Here is an 18,583-nt window from a genome sequence, read left to right as displayed (position 1 = left end):
GGCGTCAGGTGTGCGGCGTCCCGTGTGCAGTGTCAGGTGTGTGGCGTCAGGTGTGCGGCATCAGGTGTGTGGTGTGTGGCGTCAGGTGCGCTCTGGATCTGAGGACAAAGAACACCCACAAGAACCTTCCAGATGTGCAAAAGGAGATTCGAAGCTCACCACAGTGCAGCCCCTCACGCGCCTCTCTCAAGCTCGGGTCCACTCGGAACTCCTTAGGGAGGCGGAGGGAGGCTGGGCTGTGCCCTGGCGCCATCCCCCATCCCCCTCAGCCCAGCCAGGGACATACAGGACCTAAATCGAAAACGGCCACCAACCATTTCCAGGGAGCCAGGTGACCTGCCAAGTTCTCTAATAACTAAAGAAAACTTCACTAATTTGATTAGAAATAAAAAGGATAAAGTAACCAATTTAATTAACTAACTTTCCCATGAGAGTCTGACAATCACCAAGAAGAGAGCTCAGCCGACCGTCAACCACAGAGCCCTGGCTGTGGCCTGTGACGGATGCCAGACCCACGACACACGTGAGCCACGGCCATGCAACCCCATGGGATGAAAAATTCGAGACGTGTGTCCATGCAGCCCCAGGTAGATAGCATGAGGCCAGGAACACGAGTTCCACTGAGTCAGAGCACGGGGAGTACAAGAGCAGCCGTCCCACATCCTGGCTGGGCGGCCAACGGTAGCAGCCTTCACCCTCAGGGCCCGGCCCATCCACCGACGGGACCTGTCACCAGGTAACGGGGCAGGGACCATCCTTACGGAGGGTGAGCATGGGGTTCTCATTCAGACGCAACTCCTGACTGCCGCGGGCCTCAGGGAGGAGATCTGCCTGAGCAGAGACCACCGCAAGTTCACGCCTGCTTCCTTGTCCTTCCTTTCCAGGGGGACTGACTTTAGAGGCCCTGATGGTTCAGCCTAGAGTTAGCAGGAGACCCTACAAGCAGGGGGCCCAGAGCCTGTCGACAACTGAAGGCTGAACACACAGGCTGTAGAGCCAATTCATAGAATTTCCACAAAAATGAAACTCATTTTGACTTTTAACATCTAATGAGACCAATGGAATATTAATACATAAATAAGGATGGTCTCGGTTAGCTCACTGAAGTTTTCTTGTCCCTGACACAGTGGAGCAGCGGGTTTGGAAACACTTGCCCAAGAGCAGGATGAAGTGTGGGGTTCACGCCCTCTCAGTGGCTCCAGAACAACGATGCCGTCAGGCCGGGATGACTTTCCTGCTGCCGTGTCTAGTGGTTTACCAGAAATACCGAAACAGCACTTACCAGTCTAAAGTTTATTTAGTAATAATAGTTTTAAAGGTTTTTTTGAGTCAAGAATGTAGGAAAATAAAAAGCCATCTGATGCTCCAATGAGTAAGTGTATGACAATACCTACAGATGCTTTCTATGAATTATCTCCTACTATTTACAGAAAGCACATCCTCCTCCTTCAAATGCTTGTTAAAGTTTTCCTCTCCGTTTTTTTTTTTTTATTATTATTTTAGAGACAGAGTCTGGCTCTGTCACCCAGGCTGGATGCAATGGCGTGATCTCAGCTCACTGCAACCTCCGCCTCCCAGGTTCAAGTGATTCTCCTGCCTCAGCTTCCCAAGTAGCTGGGATTACAGGTGCACACCACCACGCCTGGTTGATTTCTGTATTTTTAGTAGAGACAGGGTTCACTATGTTGGTCAGGCCGATCTCGAACTCCTGACCTCATGATCCATCCGCCTCGGCCTCCCAAAGTGCTGGGATTGTAGGTGTGAGCCACCCTGCCCAGCCCACTCTGATTTTTTTATCTTGCCCAAATCTGGGGAGTCATGCTCTACAAACCATCAATTCTCACCAGATGGGTTTTACTTAACCCTATATATCGTGATGACTGACTTTCCAACCTGACTCTGGCATAATACTATGAGACAAGGAAGAAGATCCAAATATTTTACCCTAAAACATGTTTCTTTGCCATATCTTGAAACGGCCCTGCAAAGCTGTCCTTTGTGGGGGAAAATGTGCATCTGGGAAGAATCTCTGTTCACATCGCTAGATTGCTTTCTTCCAGGCCCTCCCAATCCTAAAGAGATTAAGAGTCTAGCACCTTTTAAAGGTCTGAATAGGAAACATTTGTCACCTATTGTCTCTAAGGGCAGCCACTATGAGACTTCAAAAGAATATTGGTCTCCACAATCTTGTATCTTAACCTGAACATTTCTTTTCTACTGAACCCAGGTCTTCAGAGAAACTCAACCAATTGTCAACCAGAAAATGTTTGCATTTACCTAGAGCCTGGAAGCATCCCCTACACCCACCAGCTTTGAGTTGTTCCCCCTTTCTGGACTAAACTCGTGTATTTCTGAAATGTATTTGATTGATGTCTCCTGCCTCCCTAAAATGTATAAAACCAAGCTGCGCCCCGACCACCTTGGCACACGTTCTAAGGACCTCCTGGGGACTGTGTCACGGGCCATGCTCACTCATATTTGGCTCAGAATAAATGTCTTCGAATATTTTACAGAGTTTGGCTCTTTTTGTCAACAGACACATTGTGTAGTGGGGAAGCCTGGGCTTCAGTGTAGCCATCACCCGAATAGTGTACACGGTACCCCTTAATTTCTCATCCCTCACCTCCCTCCCACCCTCTCACCCTCCGAGTCTCCAGTGTCTTTTATGCCACCGAGTCCACGTGTGCACAATATTTACCCCACCTGTAAGTGAGAACGTGGGATTTAACTTTCTGTTTCTGAGTGGTGTAAGACAGTGGCCTCCGGTTCCAACCACTGGAGCTGCATAAGACCGGATTTCATTCTTGTTATGGCTGAGCAGTGTTCCGCCGTGTGTCTGTATCACACGCTCTTTATCCATTCCTCTGTTGACAGACACTTAGTTTGATTCCACAGCTTTGGGATTGTGAATCGTGCTGCAATAAACATATAACACTGCAGGCATCTTTTTTTTTTTTTTTTTTTTTGAGACGGAGTCTCGCTCTGTCGCCCAGTCTGGAGTGCAGTGGCAGGATCTCAGCTCTCTGCAAGCTCTGCCTCCCGGGTTCACGCCATTCTCCTGCCTCAGCCTCTCGAGTAGCTGGGACTACAGGCGCCCGCCACCTCGCCCGGCTAGTTTTTTTGTATTTTTTAGTAGAGACGTGTTAGCCAGGATGGTCTCGATCTTCTGACCTCGTGATCCGCTCGTCTAGGCCTCCCAAAGTGCTGGGATTACAGGCTTGAGCCACCGCGCCTGGCCTGCAGGCCTCTTTTTCATGCAATGATTTCTTTTCCTATGGGTCGGTGCCCTGTCGTGGGATTTCTGGATCCAATGGGAGTTCTATTTTTAGTTCTTTGAGAAATCTCCACACTGTTTTCCATAGAAAAAATTAGCTCTATTTTGTACTAAGTTAGACTCCCACCCACAGTGTCTAAGTGTTGTTCCCTTTTCTCCACACCCTCGCCCACATCTGCTGATTTCTGGTGCAAGATGAAACTCTTGTTCGAGGCTTCACTTGGCATCTGGAATAAACACATATGTAGCTGCTGCTCTCACGTCACCACCAGGGAAAGCCAAAGGTTGAGCCCTGGAGTGCCCACGCCAGCAGCAGGTCATGGAGCTCTTGTGGGTAAACGATGGCCCAACTGAAAAAGGAAGGCAGATCCAACGGTTGTAACTCAAATAGGCCCCTTAAAACTGCCAGGATTGGGCTTGGACTAAGCAAGCAATTTTTGAGCACCGACTGTATGCTAGTAAGGGATGGCTCTGACCTCAAGGAGAGAATCTCACAGGAGAGAGGATTAACCATACGTCATTCTAAATGCACTGATGAGCCCTGGAACAGCAGTGTAGGCACAAGACCAAGTAAGGGGCCGAGTCCAACTACTGAGAGGCCAGGGAGGCCTCCTGGGGAGGTGGTGGAGGCTGAGCCTGGACAGTTGGGTTTGCCTGTGACCCAGGCCACAGAGCAGAAGCACAGCGTGCAGCTGGCGGACGCTCAGCTCCACCTTCTGAGAGCCCTGGGCTGAAGTGCCGGGGACCAGGCCGGAAGGGGTCAATCCTGTGTCTCAGAGTCAGCCCCGTTCACTGGGCTCATTGTCAGGCAGGTGCAGTCGGGAAGCCAGTGTGCAGCCTCAGCTGCTCTGTGGGGTCAAAGCTTAGGTGCCGGTGGTGCCTGCTCAGATCTCACGCCAGCACCCCCACTCCGTCTGGGGCTCTGGGGCGATGAGGATGCCCCACGCGCCACGTTCATGATGCTGCGACTCTGAAGACAGAGCAGGCCTCTTCTTGGCAGGTAGAGCACGTGTGTCACACAGGAGCAGGCCCCGATGCCCTCCTGTGACTGTCCAGGCCACCACAGAAGCCGACTGGGGCCTGAGAGAATCGCCCAGCCCAGCAACCCGGGCTTCATGTGGGCCCACAGCTTGAGACTGGGTCTGAGGCATCACCAAGGACACTGACGGGGTCAAGGCACGAGAAGGCGGCACAGGGTCTGCGTGCAGCCTCGGGCTTTTATCCTAAAAGCTGCTGGGGCCTCTGAAGAACTGACAGGGAAGATAAAAATGACCCGGATGGGGTTTTGAAGGCACAGGTCAACAGTGGGTGGTGATGGGCGGAGACAAGCTGTGGGGACAGTTGCTGGGGAGCAACTGCAGGCCGCAGGTGGGACAGAAGATGGCAGCACTAGGCCTCCCACACCTGCACCTATGCGGGTGCAGCGTCACCTTCCTGAGGTCTGCACACCCACAGAGGGTGACAGAGGGGCTGTGCTGTGGTAAGCAGGGTGGGTGAAGAGGCACCAGCCGAGGGATGCTGTATTGCCTGTGGGGCCGGGTGCAAAACACAGCAGGCTGTGCCGGGCTCCTGCTGCCTTCTCTGGGCCACACAGTGGACAGTGGGGGGTCAGGCCCAGGCCCCTCCAGCTGGTACAGCTGTCCCCTCCTCCTTCAAGGCTCAGCCCAGGACCACCTCCTGGGGAACACTTTCCCTGCCCCCGCCTTGTTCACAGGCCCCACAGACCACTCGGTAAACTGAATACACCTCCTGCCTCTGACCCAGAAGGTGATCCTGAGGATGACATCGCGACGCTTTCCGCACGAGTCCGCACCGTGCAGCTCAGAACGCACTCACTCCACATCCGTGAGTAAGCAGATGAGGCGGCTGCCCCACAATAGGGCACTTGCGTGCCGAAACGGTCCCCTTTCACTGCAGTGTTTTTTAGACACACAGAACCAGCCCTTCAAGAAGCCGTGCAGTCATCCAGTGTGTCAAACAGATAAAGGCAGAAGAGTCTCCCGGCAGACTGGGCACAAGGATGCTCTGCTGTGGACGCCAACGGCACCCTGGGCAGTGCCTGTGCCTCCGAGGAGCTGCAAACCTGGACTCTAAAGAGTCCTCACTGTAACACATCAGCAGCTGCCCTTCTCCTGACGGCACATTTCTCATTTCCTCATAAGAAGAGCAGAGTTCTGATTTGAAAGGCCACAGTTGCCATCATTCATGACCGGTCCTCCAACATCACTGTAATTCGTAACAGTCCTTCACGATTTCCTCGTTAACTCCTCACCATCATCATTGCTGATTTCTAACATATATTTAGAACCAGCAATGTTCATTACAGTAAATTAAATGGGACAAGAATGAAATTTGACGCTTTAAGTCTTGAAAATAAATGTATTACAATCAAGCCAACAAAATATAAACACCTTTCTAAAAACAAATCTTAATTATGCTACCAATTCACTTCCTGTATCTTCATTCTCCAAGTCAATACTATTTTAGGGCTTGAAGCATTCTAAAAAATCTAATATGCTGCTTCCAATACAACATATTTTAAAATCCAGAAAAAAGTTAAATGTAAACACAGTCTCATCTGGCTCCTCAAGTCTCCTCAGTTATTGAAATAAAAGATAATACCCAAAAGAAGCCAAAATGAAATTAGCACCAGAGGAAGAGAGGAAAAACAGGTATCAGACTGTGGAATTCACTATGCCTGCTGTCCAGAGGCTCCCGAGGCGAGCCAGGCCCAGCGCCTCCATCCTCCTCCCTTGGCGGTGTGCACGGGGAGCCTCCACAGTGACCAGGCAGGTGCACTTGGCACATGCTAAGAGATTTACATACATTTAACCCTTTAACAGAGAAAAGCTTCATATATGCAAAAGGTTAGAAACTCTTCTATTATGAAATGGGAACAGACAGGAAAGGAAACAAAATTGCAAGATCATACCAAATAGCATCATATCATTTTCCAAAATAATTCTCTTGAAAATATTAGAAAATTGATTAGCTAAAGTTAAAAGAATTATCTTTACCATTATCTTAAACCTCACATGTTATTTTTTGTTATAAATTAGAAAGCATTGAAAACTTTGAAATTATATTTTGCATTTGCAACCTAAACATCTGAAACAATTTAAAACAAATTTGGGAACTATATTGAAAAAAATCTCAGACTGAGCTCTAATAGGCCAAGTTTTAATCTAGACCAAGTTTCATGGCTCTGTCATAAACCCCATAAAGAAAAGAACAAAAAGAGAAAGAAAACAGGGATTTATAATGGAAATGCTGACAGACCATTTTCCAAACACCAAAAATAAATTATAATTGGCTTTGCAATGACCACCTTTAATAAGAGTCATGCACAACCAATACAAAAATTAAATGAACTAGGAAATATTTTTTCTAATAATTGACAATGTTTGAGACAAGAAGCAGCAAGTGTCAAAAAGCATGGTAAGAAACATATTTTAAATGTAAAATTGGCTGGGAGCAGTGGCTCATGCTTGTAATCCCAGCACTTTGGGAGGCCAAGGCAGGCAGATCACCTGAGGTGAGGAGTTTGAGACCAGCCTGGCCAACATGGTGAAATCCCCTCTCTACTAAAACTACAAAATTTAGCCAGGCATGGGGGCACATGCCTGTAATCCCAGCTACTTGGGAGGCTGAGGAAGGAGAATCGCTTGAACCCAGGAGGCGAAGGTTGCAGTGAGCCAAGATCACTCAAGTGCACTCCAGCCTGGGCGACGAGAGCGCGACCTCACCTCAAAAAAAAAAAAAAAAATGTAAAATTTACAACATGAAAGAAATTTCACGTATAAGATTCATTTATCTTCACAACTGAAATTTTTAAACTCAAGAATGACGATATTTGGGAAATTTAGCCAATTCTCACTTAACTGTATTATCTAAAGACTCACAGACTTTAGAAAAACTGACCAGACAGACAACTACATAACATCTCCGGAGAGACGTTTCTTGTTAGCAATCTTTATCTTTAGATAAATTTTTATACACTGCGTTTTGAGAATAATACATCAACAAATTTTAAATACTATTTGTCAAACTTTAACCTCTGCAATCTACATGCTGACGGGTCTTTTTAAGAAACCGTTTCTTCTCTAGATTTACATCTACTTTCTTGTACAAAGAATCGAATCCTTTGCTTTCTGTTGGTAACAGCAAGTCACAGTTCAATTCGGCGCATGTCAAGTGAGCAGATTCCAGGTTCTAGGTACTACCAAGATCAGACACAAAGACGGTGCAAACCCTACTCTGCACTCGGGTATCTTAAAGTCAAATGTCTTTGCGTGCACGTTTCACTAAATAAATTTAGTAGGTCAGACTTATACTTTAACGTGCTACATCCAAATATTAGCTATTGATATCTCATTAAGCTGCACTTGAATTTAAAAGGAATCATAATACCTAAAAAATAAGATGGGTTGGCTGGGCGCAGTGGCTCACGCCTGTAATCCCAGCACTCTGGGAGGCCGAGGCGGGCGGATCACGAGGTCAGGAGTTCAAGACTAGCCTGGCCAACATGGTGAAACTCCGTCTCTACTAAAAGTACAAAAATTAGCCAAGCGTGGTGGCACGTGCCTGTAAACCCAGCTACTTGGGAGCCTGAGGCAGGAGAATCGCTGGAACCCGGGAGGTGGAGGTTGCAGTGAGCTGAGATCATGGCACTGCACTCCAGCCAGGGCGACAGAGCAAGACTCCATCTCAAAAAAAAAAAAGAAGAAGAAGAAAGAAGAAAAAATAAATAAGACGGGTATTAGGCTAACAATCATTTTAAAAGTTAATAACTCAATTATTAAATTTAAAAGCCCAGAAATATATAAAATCTAATAATCAAATCTTTGCCTAATCTTGACAGATCTTACTGCGAAATTAGTAGCATCAGATCACGGCTCTCAAATACCAAACAGTGCTGCCTATTCTCATTGTCAATTACCAAACTGACTTCTTTTTCCTTCACAGCTTTCCCAGAAAACATAGAAACCTGGAGTATTACACACAGCACTGATTCCACTAATTCGCACTTGGTTTGTGGGGTGTGCCATTTTAATAGCCTCATAAAGAAGTTACAGAATTCTTCAAAGCGATTCCTTCATTCATCTGACAGACCCATTGCAGTGTTTAAAAACATGTTTGCTCTGGTTTATATGCAGGAAGCATCTAAACAAAAAGAGAAAATGCAGAAGAATAATCTTTTCTCCAACGACTCTCCGCAAGCTGGTATTTCCATGGTGTTATTCAAACCAGAAAAGCCTTCTCCTATTGAAACTTGAAATGTCCTATTGATGAACTGGGTGGTGGACGGGTGGAAGATTAAAAGGAAGGCAAGATAAAGAGGCCTATCAGAGCCTTTAAACCCCCACTTCTCCAACCAAGGCTGCCCCACAGGGAGGGCACGGAGGTCGGCTTTGCCTCCGCAGGCAGCCTCCCCAGGCGTCTTCCTGACCTCCAAAGCTCTGACTACCCCACACTGCCAAGTCCCTGGATCTGCCTCTCTGAAGAGTCATCCAGACCGACATGTAGGGAGACCATCTTCCTGGACACAGCGCCTCTGAATCCCGGGGTCTCTCATGCTGCACCCATTAACAAAGTCTTCCTGTGGCCCTGACACCTCCATCTCCCCTTTATCCAGAAGAGATGCAGGAACGCATCTGCTTCAATGTAATTTAACTTAACAGCCTAGAATATTTGCTCTTTCCAATTTGAACTGATTTAAAAACTTTATAATCAGACCATACCTGTCCTGTTAAACAGAAATTTAAAGACTCAAAATGTGGGCCGGGCACGGTGGTTCACGCCTGTAATCCCTGCACTTTGGGAGGCTGAGGCAGGCTGATCACGAGGTCAGGAGTTCGAGACCAGCCTGGCCAACATGATGAAACCCTATCTCTACTAAAAATACCAAAAAAAATTAGCCGGGCATGGTGGTTCATTCCTGTAATCCCAGCTACTCAGGAGGCTGAGGCAGGAGAATCGCTTGAACCCAGGAAGCAGAGGTTGCAGTGAGCAGAGATAGTGCCACTGCACTCCTGCCTAGGTGACAGAGTGAGACTTTCTCTCAAAAAAAAAAAAAAAAAAGGTACAAAATGTGTTAACCCGTGGATAACAAAGTCTGTTTAACCAACATTGCAATACTTCACTTAGCAAAATGATACCCTGAATCATAATATAAATGCCAGATGCATTGTAAGTTAAATCCTTGACTTGGAAAACCTTTCCGGGCATATCAACAACCAAAATTACAGTTTTAGTCCTAAGAAATGCAGTTTTGTTCCTAAGACTTAGACCCCCTCTTGGGTAACCAAGTGTGTCTTTTGAACCGTGCAGCTATCAGACAATGAACTCATCAAATGTCTCTCCTGTAATGCCAACCCTTGAACCCATCGCTGTGGATATTTGTAAACTTTGTCTCTGTCAAAATGGACTGGCTGTATCCAACAGCCTCCACCTTCAAAAAAAGCTATTGATTTAGCAAGGCTGCCCCACAGACCATAGAACCAATGTGTCTACCATGCAATCCACTATTGCCGAAAATATGCAACCCTATCAAGTTTTATGTGAGAATGTTTTCCTAGTAAAATCTTAGTATGAGCCCATAAAATAGTCAAACACAAAAGTAGAAAACTTAACATTCAACATGATACTAAAGTATGTCCTAGGGCCAAACATCGAGGCTTCGAATAATTAATAATCAATAAAAATTAACATTGAATTTGGTAGCAAACACTGCTAAATGGCATCATACATTTGTATCTGTGAAATGCTTTAAGCACATAGTTGTACAGATGATGTATATTATCCAAAAACTGACTCACTTTATTTTGGCAGATCTGATGGACAGGCCGCGAGTGGGCTTCTGCTATCACCGCTGCACTGCAGCCGGCGTTGAGGTCGAACACTTCCACGGTCCTGTTCCGGCCAGCTGCAAGAACGATGTCTGCGATAATCCAGTTAGGGAGCTCCTCTCAACGCTGGTACCCATGGGGAAGGGACAGTCCCTCTCTTTTACTAACAAAAACTTTGGAATATTAGAAGACTCAAGAATGGACGACTAGTTAAGAATTTCTGAAGTTCCGCCTGAAACGTCCTGAGCCCACTCCAGCCCCACCCCATCTGGCCCCAGGCATTGGCAAGAGCAGGTGGGCGGGGGCGGGGGGGCTGCTTAGGGAAAGGGAGACCACCACAGTGCCTGTTTTGAGGTGGGAGTTCCAGCTTTAGATACGTGGCATTTGAGATGTCCATGAAACACCCAAATCAGATGTCAAATAATTGAATATGTAGACACTGCACTCAGAAGAAAGGACTGAACTAAGATTAGACAGACCCACAGAGTGGGTGGCAGCACCTGGGGCAGGTCTCACGAGGGGAGACACAACCCAGACAGTGCCATGTTGGCAGCTGACCGTGACATGCTTCATAAACTTGACCTATGAGGAGCAATGTATACATTTAGGGCTCGTGTGACCACCAGCACCCCCCAAGCCTCAATGCTCAGCCCTGAATGTTGCAGTAATGAGTATATGTGGTGGGAACACAGGTGCACTGGAGTCAAGAGACCCGTAATGCTGGTGTTAGCGCTGGACTACTCCTGACTCTAGTATCCTTGTATTCCAGAAACCATCATTTAAGCTAAAGTAATCCTAATGACATATTTCTTATTTCTGCTAGGTATTTTAGCACCAATTCTAGCATGAAATTACCACATTTCTAACTAAAACATACCACAACCTCTTAACACTTTATTTTAGTTCAACTACAAAACCCTCCAATAGAGTTCAACTTAGATTGAACTTTGAGTAAATTAAAACTTTATACAATGAATTCCTAAAGATCTGGAGCTTTTCCCCTAAATAAATTAAAATCAACTTTGAAAATTAAAAGCAATGGTGTTAGCCATAAAAATCTCAAAAATTAAAGTTCTGGATTCCATTTCATATTATTTTGAACAGCAACTGCTATGATTTTTGCCAGCTCTGCAGATGAGATAGAATAACTAAATTACTAGACATTAGTCAACAAAGTTCAGAGCAGAAGTGCCAGGTCAGCCCACCTGCTGGATGGCATGAGCTATGTGGCACTCAGGTTTCTTTTTCCTTTGAGGTCCTTTCTGAATATTGAGATGAATTATTAACACGTACAATTAACACAAGGACAGCGAGCTCCATGAGAAGGGTCCCTGCATTCCCGGAGCCTCACACAATGCCTGACACTCATGAGATGCTCAGCACACACCTCCGCCAGAGGAATGACACTCAGGGCGTAAAACCCTACCAGGATCTGGGAGAAAGGATACGGGAATAAAAGTCGTTGACTGCTGATAGACTGGTCATGTCTACTGCACCCGTCGTGGAGAGCCTGCAAATCAGCTTGGACTTGCTCTTCTGTTTATATCTGGAAGAGAAAATCAAGATGATCAATCTTCTTGCTTTCCTTCCACTACACTAAATTTTTTTTTTTTTTTTTTTTGAGACGGAGTCTGGCTCTGTTGCCCAGGCTGGAGTGCAGTGGCCAGATCTCAGCTCACTGCAAGCTCCGCCTCCCGGGTTTACGCCATTCTCCGGCCTCAGCCTCCGGAGTAGCTGGGACTACAGGCGCCCGTCACGTCGCCCAGCTAGTTTTTTGTATTTTTTTGAGTAGAGACGGGGTTTCAATGTGTTAGCCAGGATGGTCTCGATCTCCTGACCTCGTGATCTGCCCATCTCGGCCTCCCAAAGTGCTAGGATTACAGGCTTGAGCCACCGCGCCCGGCCCACTACACTAAATATCTTATGTTTAAAAACATTAAACATGAAAAGAAAGTTTTCATATCACTTTAAAAGTCACATTTTATGATACTGAGGGAAAAAGTGAATTAGCTACCTTGATTTTTCTTTAGGGGAAAAAACCTGTTTTTCTATTAACATCTAATTATTTGTGGTGATTTCTGACATACGAAAGATCCCCCACCTCCTCCTCCTTCTTCAGTCTGTGGTCAAATGCACCAGCCTTTTACTATAGGGTATTTCCGTGTATGCTTAGAAAAACCTGCCCATCTCCCGCTACATATAACTGAACACATGCTTCAGCTTCGCTACCTCCCGAAACCCAGCTGAAGTGGCTGCAAAGTGATCTCTAAGAGGAAGTCCCACAAGGTCAGAAAGAGGAGGCAAGAACAAGAAGAGAAGCCGCCAACTCTCAGGGGAAACTCAGCTGTGCCAGCTGAGATGGGAGGCCTGCTACGTGAGCTGACCTATGAAGCTCACTCCTGGTAAGTAAAAATAAACTTTAGGCCAGGTGCGGTGGCTCACGCCTGTAATCCCAGCACTTTGGGAGGCTGAGGCACACAGATCATGAGGTCAGGAGTTCGAGACCAGCCTGACCAACATAGTGAAACCCTGTCTCTACTAAAAGTACAAAAATTAGCCAGGTGTGGTGGGGGGCACCTGTAATCCCAGTTACTCGGGAGGCTGAGGCAGGAGAATCACTTGAACCCAGGAGGCGGAGGTTGTGGTGAGCCAAGAAATCACCACTGCACTCCAGCCTGGCAACAGAGCGAGACTCCGTCTCAAAAACAAACAAACGAACAAACTTTAGGACTGAAAGTCCCAGGCATCTCTGAAGACAAGGCTGAGGGAGGGGCCACAGGAGGGAGCTGCTGGGTCCTGGAGCCCTTCCGCTGCGTACAACCTGCCCCAGCACGGGCCAGAAGTCACTCCTGGGAAGCTGTGACCTGGGACAGATGAGAGTGGGGACGCTCTCATTGAGACCAGGGATTCCCTGCAAGCCCGTCTATTGGCTAGGAGACCCAACCGTTTGCAGGTCCCAACCCGACGTCCCTCCATGAGAGAAGCAGGCAGACGCGGTGCCCATTCGGACCGCAGGGCACACGCCCCTATTAACAAACTGAAGTCACACATCTCAGAAACATAACTTTGATTAAGAAAGGTGTGCTTATGTTACACTCAAAAAAAAAAAAAATGACATGAATACATAGAGATACAGCAAAAATATAAAACTACGACCAAGAAGCAAATACGCCAATCTCAAAAGGAGGGAAAAGGGAAGCGGACAGGACTGGGAGACAGGTTCCTAATTCCCTCTGTAATATTTTATTTCTTTAAAAATTCTGGACAACAAAGACAGTGAAATGTTAATACTTGTCCAAGCTAAGTGTAGCTAAGGACATATTTATTATTCCCCATATATATGTATATATTTGAAATAGTTCATAATTTAACTTTGTATTATCAATAGTATTTGTTCCACATAACATCACTTCAATAGCTGCAGAGCCGAGATGATAACTGAGGTTTCTCAAATCCCCTAGATTCTTGCATTCTGTCATGCCAAAGGCCCCGCACGTAGTAATACAAAGGAAGGTTTAAAATGCGTAGGATCTGGATAATTCCCTCTCATCAGGAGTTTAGTGATATGAGGTCATTATTAAATTTGGGGCAACTTTTTAAAATGTAAATACCTTTTCAACGTCACATTATTGAAACGGCTTCCTCTGATCTAAAACTAATGCACAGGGTGGAGGGGTGCCTACCTCTTCATCTCATCTTTGCAAGTGTCAATGTGATACTTCAGTAGCTGAAATTCAGGGCCAGAAGATAACAATATGAAGGCATCTATATAATAAAACTGTGCAGACTGTATCGGTTTAGAAAACATGTCCCTGCCCTGTAATGCAAATCAGTAATTACTGTCAATACGATAAATGTTAACAAAAACACTATTGCTCTAAACATAAAATTATTTCTTCTTAAAACCCAACATCTGTTTATTCTAAATGCGTACATATACTTTGTTAGACCCAATCTACAATTTTTGTTTCTGCCTACTACTTCTGAAAGGTATTATCTGATTAAAATTTTACTGTAATAAATGCTTTGAATTCCAGTCATTTAACAACTTTAAAAGAATTGAAACTTAGCAGTAAACATACTAAGTAGCAAGGATTTTATTAAAGCTGAAATTTAAACTGTTTTAAAATGTAGTTCTGAGGTGTCTGCTCTCAAATTTAGACCTCACAACCAAACGTGTTATGACACAGAGCATTCACAGCTCTCAGCAAACTACTTCCTGAAGCTGCTGCCAAATGCTTCACCTTTAGAGAGGCCCTGGGTCTTCCTTAACTGACACTGCCTTTCTTGTCTTTCTCATCTTCAATCCCCTTTCTATAAAAGACCCATAGAAAATAAATGCCAACATCTTTGAAAATGCGACTGCTTTTTATGTTACGTTCTTTGCAAGTCACCTGCTCATAATTTCATGATTTGAAGGTGAGTTTCCTACCATTTCCTTTTCTTTCCCTGTCCTAGTCATAAGGTTATCATCTTCCTGTCTCTCCTTTCCTGTTCCGCTCCCAAATGATCTCCTGTAAGTTCATCAAAACAAGTCACTCTTCTTCCTAAAATATACTTCCCCCACATAATAGCCCCTTGGCCATTTTGCTTCTGGTCTACGAAATCACATTGAATCAATATTTTAAATTCTTCAAATGTTTCAGTATTAATCATGTGGCATTCGCAGACCATCACAAACATAAGGATAGATTTAAGCATATGAATGTATGTGCGCACGTGGCAAGTATGTAAGTGTGCGCGTGTGCATGCATCTATATGCGTGTGTGCCTGTGTGTGTGTGAATGTGGCAAGTATGTAAGTGTGCGCATGTGTATGTATCTATATCATGTGTGCCTATTGCACATGTGTGAATATGTGGCAAACATGTAAGTGTGCACATGCATATGCATCTATATGCGTGTGCCTACTGCGTGCATGTGAATATGTGGCAAGTAAGTGTGCACATGTGTATGCATATATATGCGTGTGCCTATTGCGTGCGTGTGAATATATACATGTAGACACACATTTAAGAAACTAATCAATAATGTTTATTGCATTGAAGCAATAACTTTTAATCAATAACTTTTTTAAAGCAAACTCTTGGCTTATGTCCCTTTCCTCATCTCCTGTTAAGGTAAAAGAATGAGACTTTTGAGAAGCTCTCAGCTCCTTCGGAAATGACTGCCCATGGCAGAGGTGACCGTCCATTACCAGAAGCAGTGCGAGCTCTGCCCCACGAGCTGACCACACCCGCAGGGTCCCATCCTGGGCTGCAGAGAGCAGCCACCTCCGGTCCTGGCTCCAGCACACGGTGTTCACTGCCCCATCGTGACCTAACAGGAATGACCAGAGAGGGTGACTATTTCTACTGTTAGTATCAGTTTTGACTGAGTGCCACTTATCTGGTACTTTCATACAACACAACCGGAACAGCATTTGTCAAGTAATAAGGGGCGCGCCAGGAGGCTTCTCCTGGCCACAGTGAGGCCGCAGAGCCTGAGGTCGGCTACACCATCTCCCTTCAGTAGACTCAATGTGGCTTCTGAAGGCAGCTGCTCTAAAGCCTCGCGTTCCATTTTGTTCAACTTTTATTTTAGATTCAGGAGGTGCAGGTGTGGGTTTGCTAGGAGCGTGTATTGTGTGGTGCTGAGGTTTGGAGTGTGACTGAATGCCTCGGCCAGGCAGCGTAAAACCTTGCATTTCGTAAACTAAGAAGTTCAACATCATGTGTGCATCTGTGAGTGTATGTTATCAGAGAAGAACATGGTAACAGTTAGTATTATAAACTACAGTACAGAAATCTGTGGACTCCATGCTAATGCATCCGGATTTTAAAGAACTGCCATCAACGTTGAAGAAAAAAGTGAAAAAAAAATCCCTGAGCACACACATATAAGTCGATCATTTGTTCTGACAGATTTGAAAAGTTTTGTCTAAACTCACAATGGCTGCTTGGATGCTGATTTCTGAGACCGCCGATGCTGGTCTTCAGGCGTCTCAATGTCGGCAGCGTGTGCTGCTCTGATACGAAACTAAGGTAGGCGACGAGGCAAACAGCCTTTATTTCATACACCTGTAAGAGCTTTTCTGTCCCCCCACCTCATCCTATTCCCCACCTCATCCTAACCCCCACCTCATCCTACTCCCCACCTCATCCTACCCCCCAGCTCATCCTACCCCCCACCTCATCCTACCCCCCACCTCATCCTACCCCCCACCTCATCCTACCCCCAGCCTAACCCTGGGGCCCAGGCCCTGAGCCCGTGCTGGTTTCTGGACCTGTCTTGCCTCATAACCCCTAGAACGGCTGTCAGGCCGGGAGGTGTTTTCAAACAGTCTCTCAGCTGCCACCACCTGACGGTTCTAACAAGCGGCGGACGCAGAGGAAAGGAGAAAGCGAAGACGACCAGGGATGTGCTTCTCCTCAGAGGTCGGCCCTGGAGCGAAAGCCAGGCGTCACGGTGAGGAGGGCGAAAGGGGAGGAGGTGGGGAGGTGAGGACAAGGAGAGGCCACGCCCAGCCCTGCAGCCTCTGACCCCCAAGCACCCGGGCTGGGACGGCAAGGAGAAAACTGACGGGCAGCCTCACTCCTGCTTCCTGACAACAAATGACCCCAGACCTGCTCAGCGACCCCATTTCACCTCCATAGCTAAGCACTTTGTGATTAAAATCACAGGGGATGGGTAACCACAACTCCCGAGAAAATTCCTGCTGTAGCCGGGACCTTCCCACGGAGCAGAAGGCCCCTTCCTGCGGGCCTCAGCATGTGAATCACGCATCACAATTTGTAGACCAGACAAGGAACTGCTATCTCACTACGTCACATCTGTCAGGGAACCAACGTAAAAAGAAGGGAACACCAGGAAAGACGTAATTTTAAGAACATAACTCAGTTCTGCAACAGGACGCCAGGAAACGCAGGGCAGAAATTCACAGCGCAGAAAAACGTGAAATAGCTTTGCTGCCCTCACGTGTAGAGTTCCGGCAGTTTTAGCAAAAGTACAGAGGCCGGTTAAGGAAAGCTCCAAACACTCCTCACTGCTGCTCAGCTAACAGCAGCCGCAAGACTCAAAGGAAAGTCATGTTCATGACTGCCATTAACAGATGCCACCCATGCTGCTCGTACTGAACACCAGTGGTGTCTGCAGCTCCGCACCATCCGAGAATGTCACAGGTTCAGACACCTGCTGCAGGGCCTGGTCCAGGCAGCCTGGGCCATAAGGGCGTCCTCCCAGTGACAAGGGCCTGACGCATCTGCCCAGTGACTGACCTCAGAAGTCCATTACCAGCCGTGTGGCCCACTCTCTTCCAATATCAAGCTCAGAACAGCCTCCGCTGCCTGACCCACAGGCTGCAAGAGGCCACATGAGGTCACACAGGAGGGAGGGTGAAGTTACCGCGACCCACGCTCTTCCTTCTTCATGAGACAGAGAATGTGTTTTTCTAGTCCTTCCCACCTCCTCCTATGAGCACAGCGTCTGTTAGGGGCCCAGTGGTCCACTAAGCCACCAAGGCCAGCAGAGGCACCGGCAATGCAGGGATTGCAAAGTGCCGCCTTCTGCTCAGTCCTGACAAGTCGGCCTGGTCCTTCATCTCAAGTGTCAGGGACGGACTTCCACTCCCAGGATGAAAACAATGGCAATTCCTTGCCAAAGGTGGGATCCCCCTTCTCTCCCAAGCTCCAGCCCCAGACACATGCGTGAAGCGCTGTGGCCACAGGGCGCATCGAAGACGAATCACCGCAGGCAAGGCCAATCCCCACGAAGCAACGTGCCCCTGGGGGACCACACGGGTGCCTCTTCCTTTCTCTCCCCACCATCTCCTCACTGTACGGAAGGCCTCCCGCCTCTTTTCAATTGATCAGTTTCCCCTGTGGTGTGTGTGATGAGATGAGGAGCTTCAGAAACAGAGTGAAAAGGATTCTAAAACCCTCTCTAGGTCAGGGTTTTGTTTGTTTGTTTGTTTGTTTGTTTGTTTGTTTGAGACACAGTCTTGCTCTGTCACCCAGGCTATAGTGCAGTGGTGCCATCTCGGCTCACTGCAACCTCTGCGGTTCAAGCGATTTTCCTGGGTTCAAGCGATTCTCGTGCGTCAGCCCCCTGAATAGCTGGGATTACAGGCGCCCTCCACCATGCCCAGCTAATTTTTGTATTTTTTAGCAGAGAAAGAGTTTTGCCATGTTGGCCAGGCTGGTCTCGAACTCCTGACCTCAAGTGATTCATCCACCTCAGCCTCCCAAAGTGCTGGGATTACAGGCGTGAGCCACCATGCATGGCCTATGTCAGAGCTTGAGACCTCTGGACCTAGACTTCCTTTGGATGCAGCCCCGTGTTGGGGAAGCAGTCAAGGGTGTGGGGACATAAGCAGCATGGAGGCCAGCATGTGCAGTCTCCGCTCAGGGACATAAGCAGCATGGAGGCCAGCGTGTGCAGTCTCCGCTCAGGGACATAAGCAGCATGGGGGCCAGCGTGTGCAG

At 47.0% G+C, this 18,583-nt stretch overlaps 1 protein-coding gene across 1 annotated transcript in view; it reads right to left on the bottom strand.

Moving 5' to 3' along the window:
• The window catches only part of WDR27 (WD repeat domain 27), a 150,294-nt gene that overhangs the window by 65,570 nt on the left and 66,141 nt on the right, over nucleotides 1–18,583 (bottom strand). The window contains 4 exon segments of the mRNA XM_011999659.1: nucleotides 10,093–10,214; nucleotides 11,571–11,668; nucleotides 13,806–13,939; nucleotides 15,319–15,440. Coding sequence (XP_011855049.1) covers nucleotides 10,093–10,214; nucleotides 11,571–11,668; nucleotides 13,806–13,939; nucleotides 15,319–15,440 — 476 coding nt within the window.

This window comes from Mandrillus leucophaeus, unplaced genomic scaffold (genome assembly GCF_000951045.1).
Source record: "Mandrillus leucophaeus isolate KB7577 unplaced genomic scaffold, Mleu.le_1.0 Scaffold6, whole genome shotgun sequence".
In the NCBI taxonomy this organism is placed as follows: Eukaryota; Metazoa; Chordata; class Mammalia; order Primates; family Cercopithecidae; genus Mandrillus; species Mandrillus leucophaeus.
Note: the sequence above shows the minus strand (reverse complement) of the source record. Positions and strands in the feature narration are given on the sequence as shown.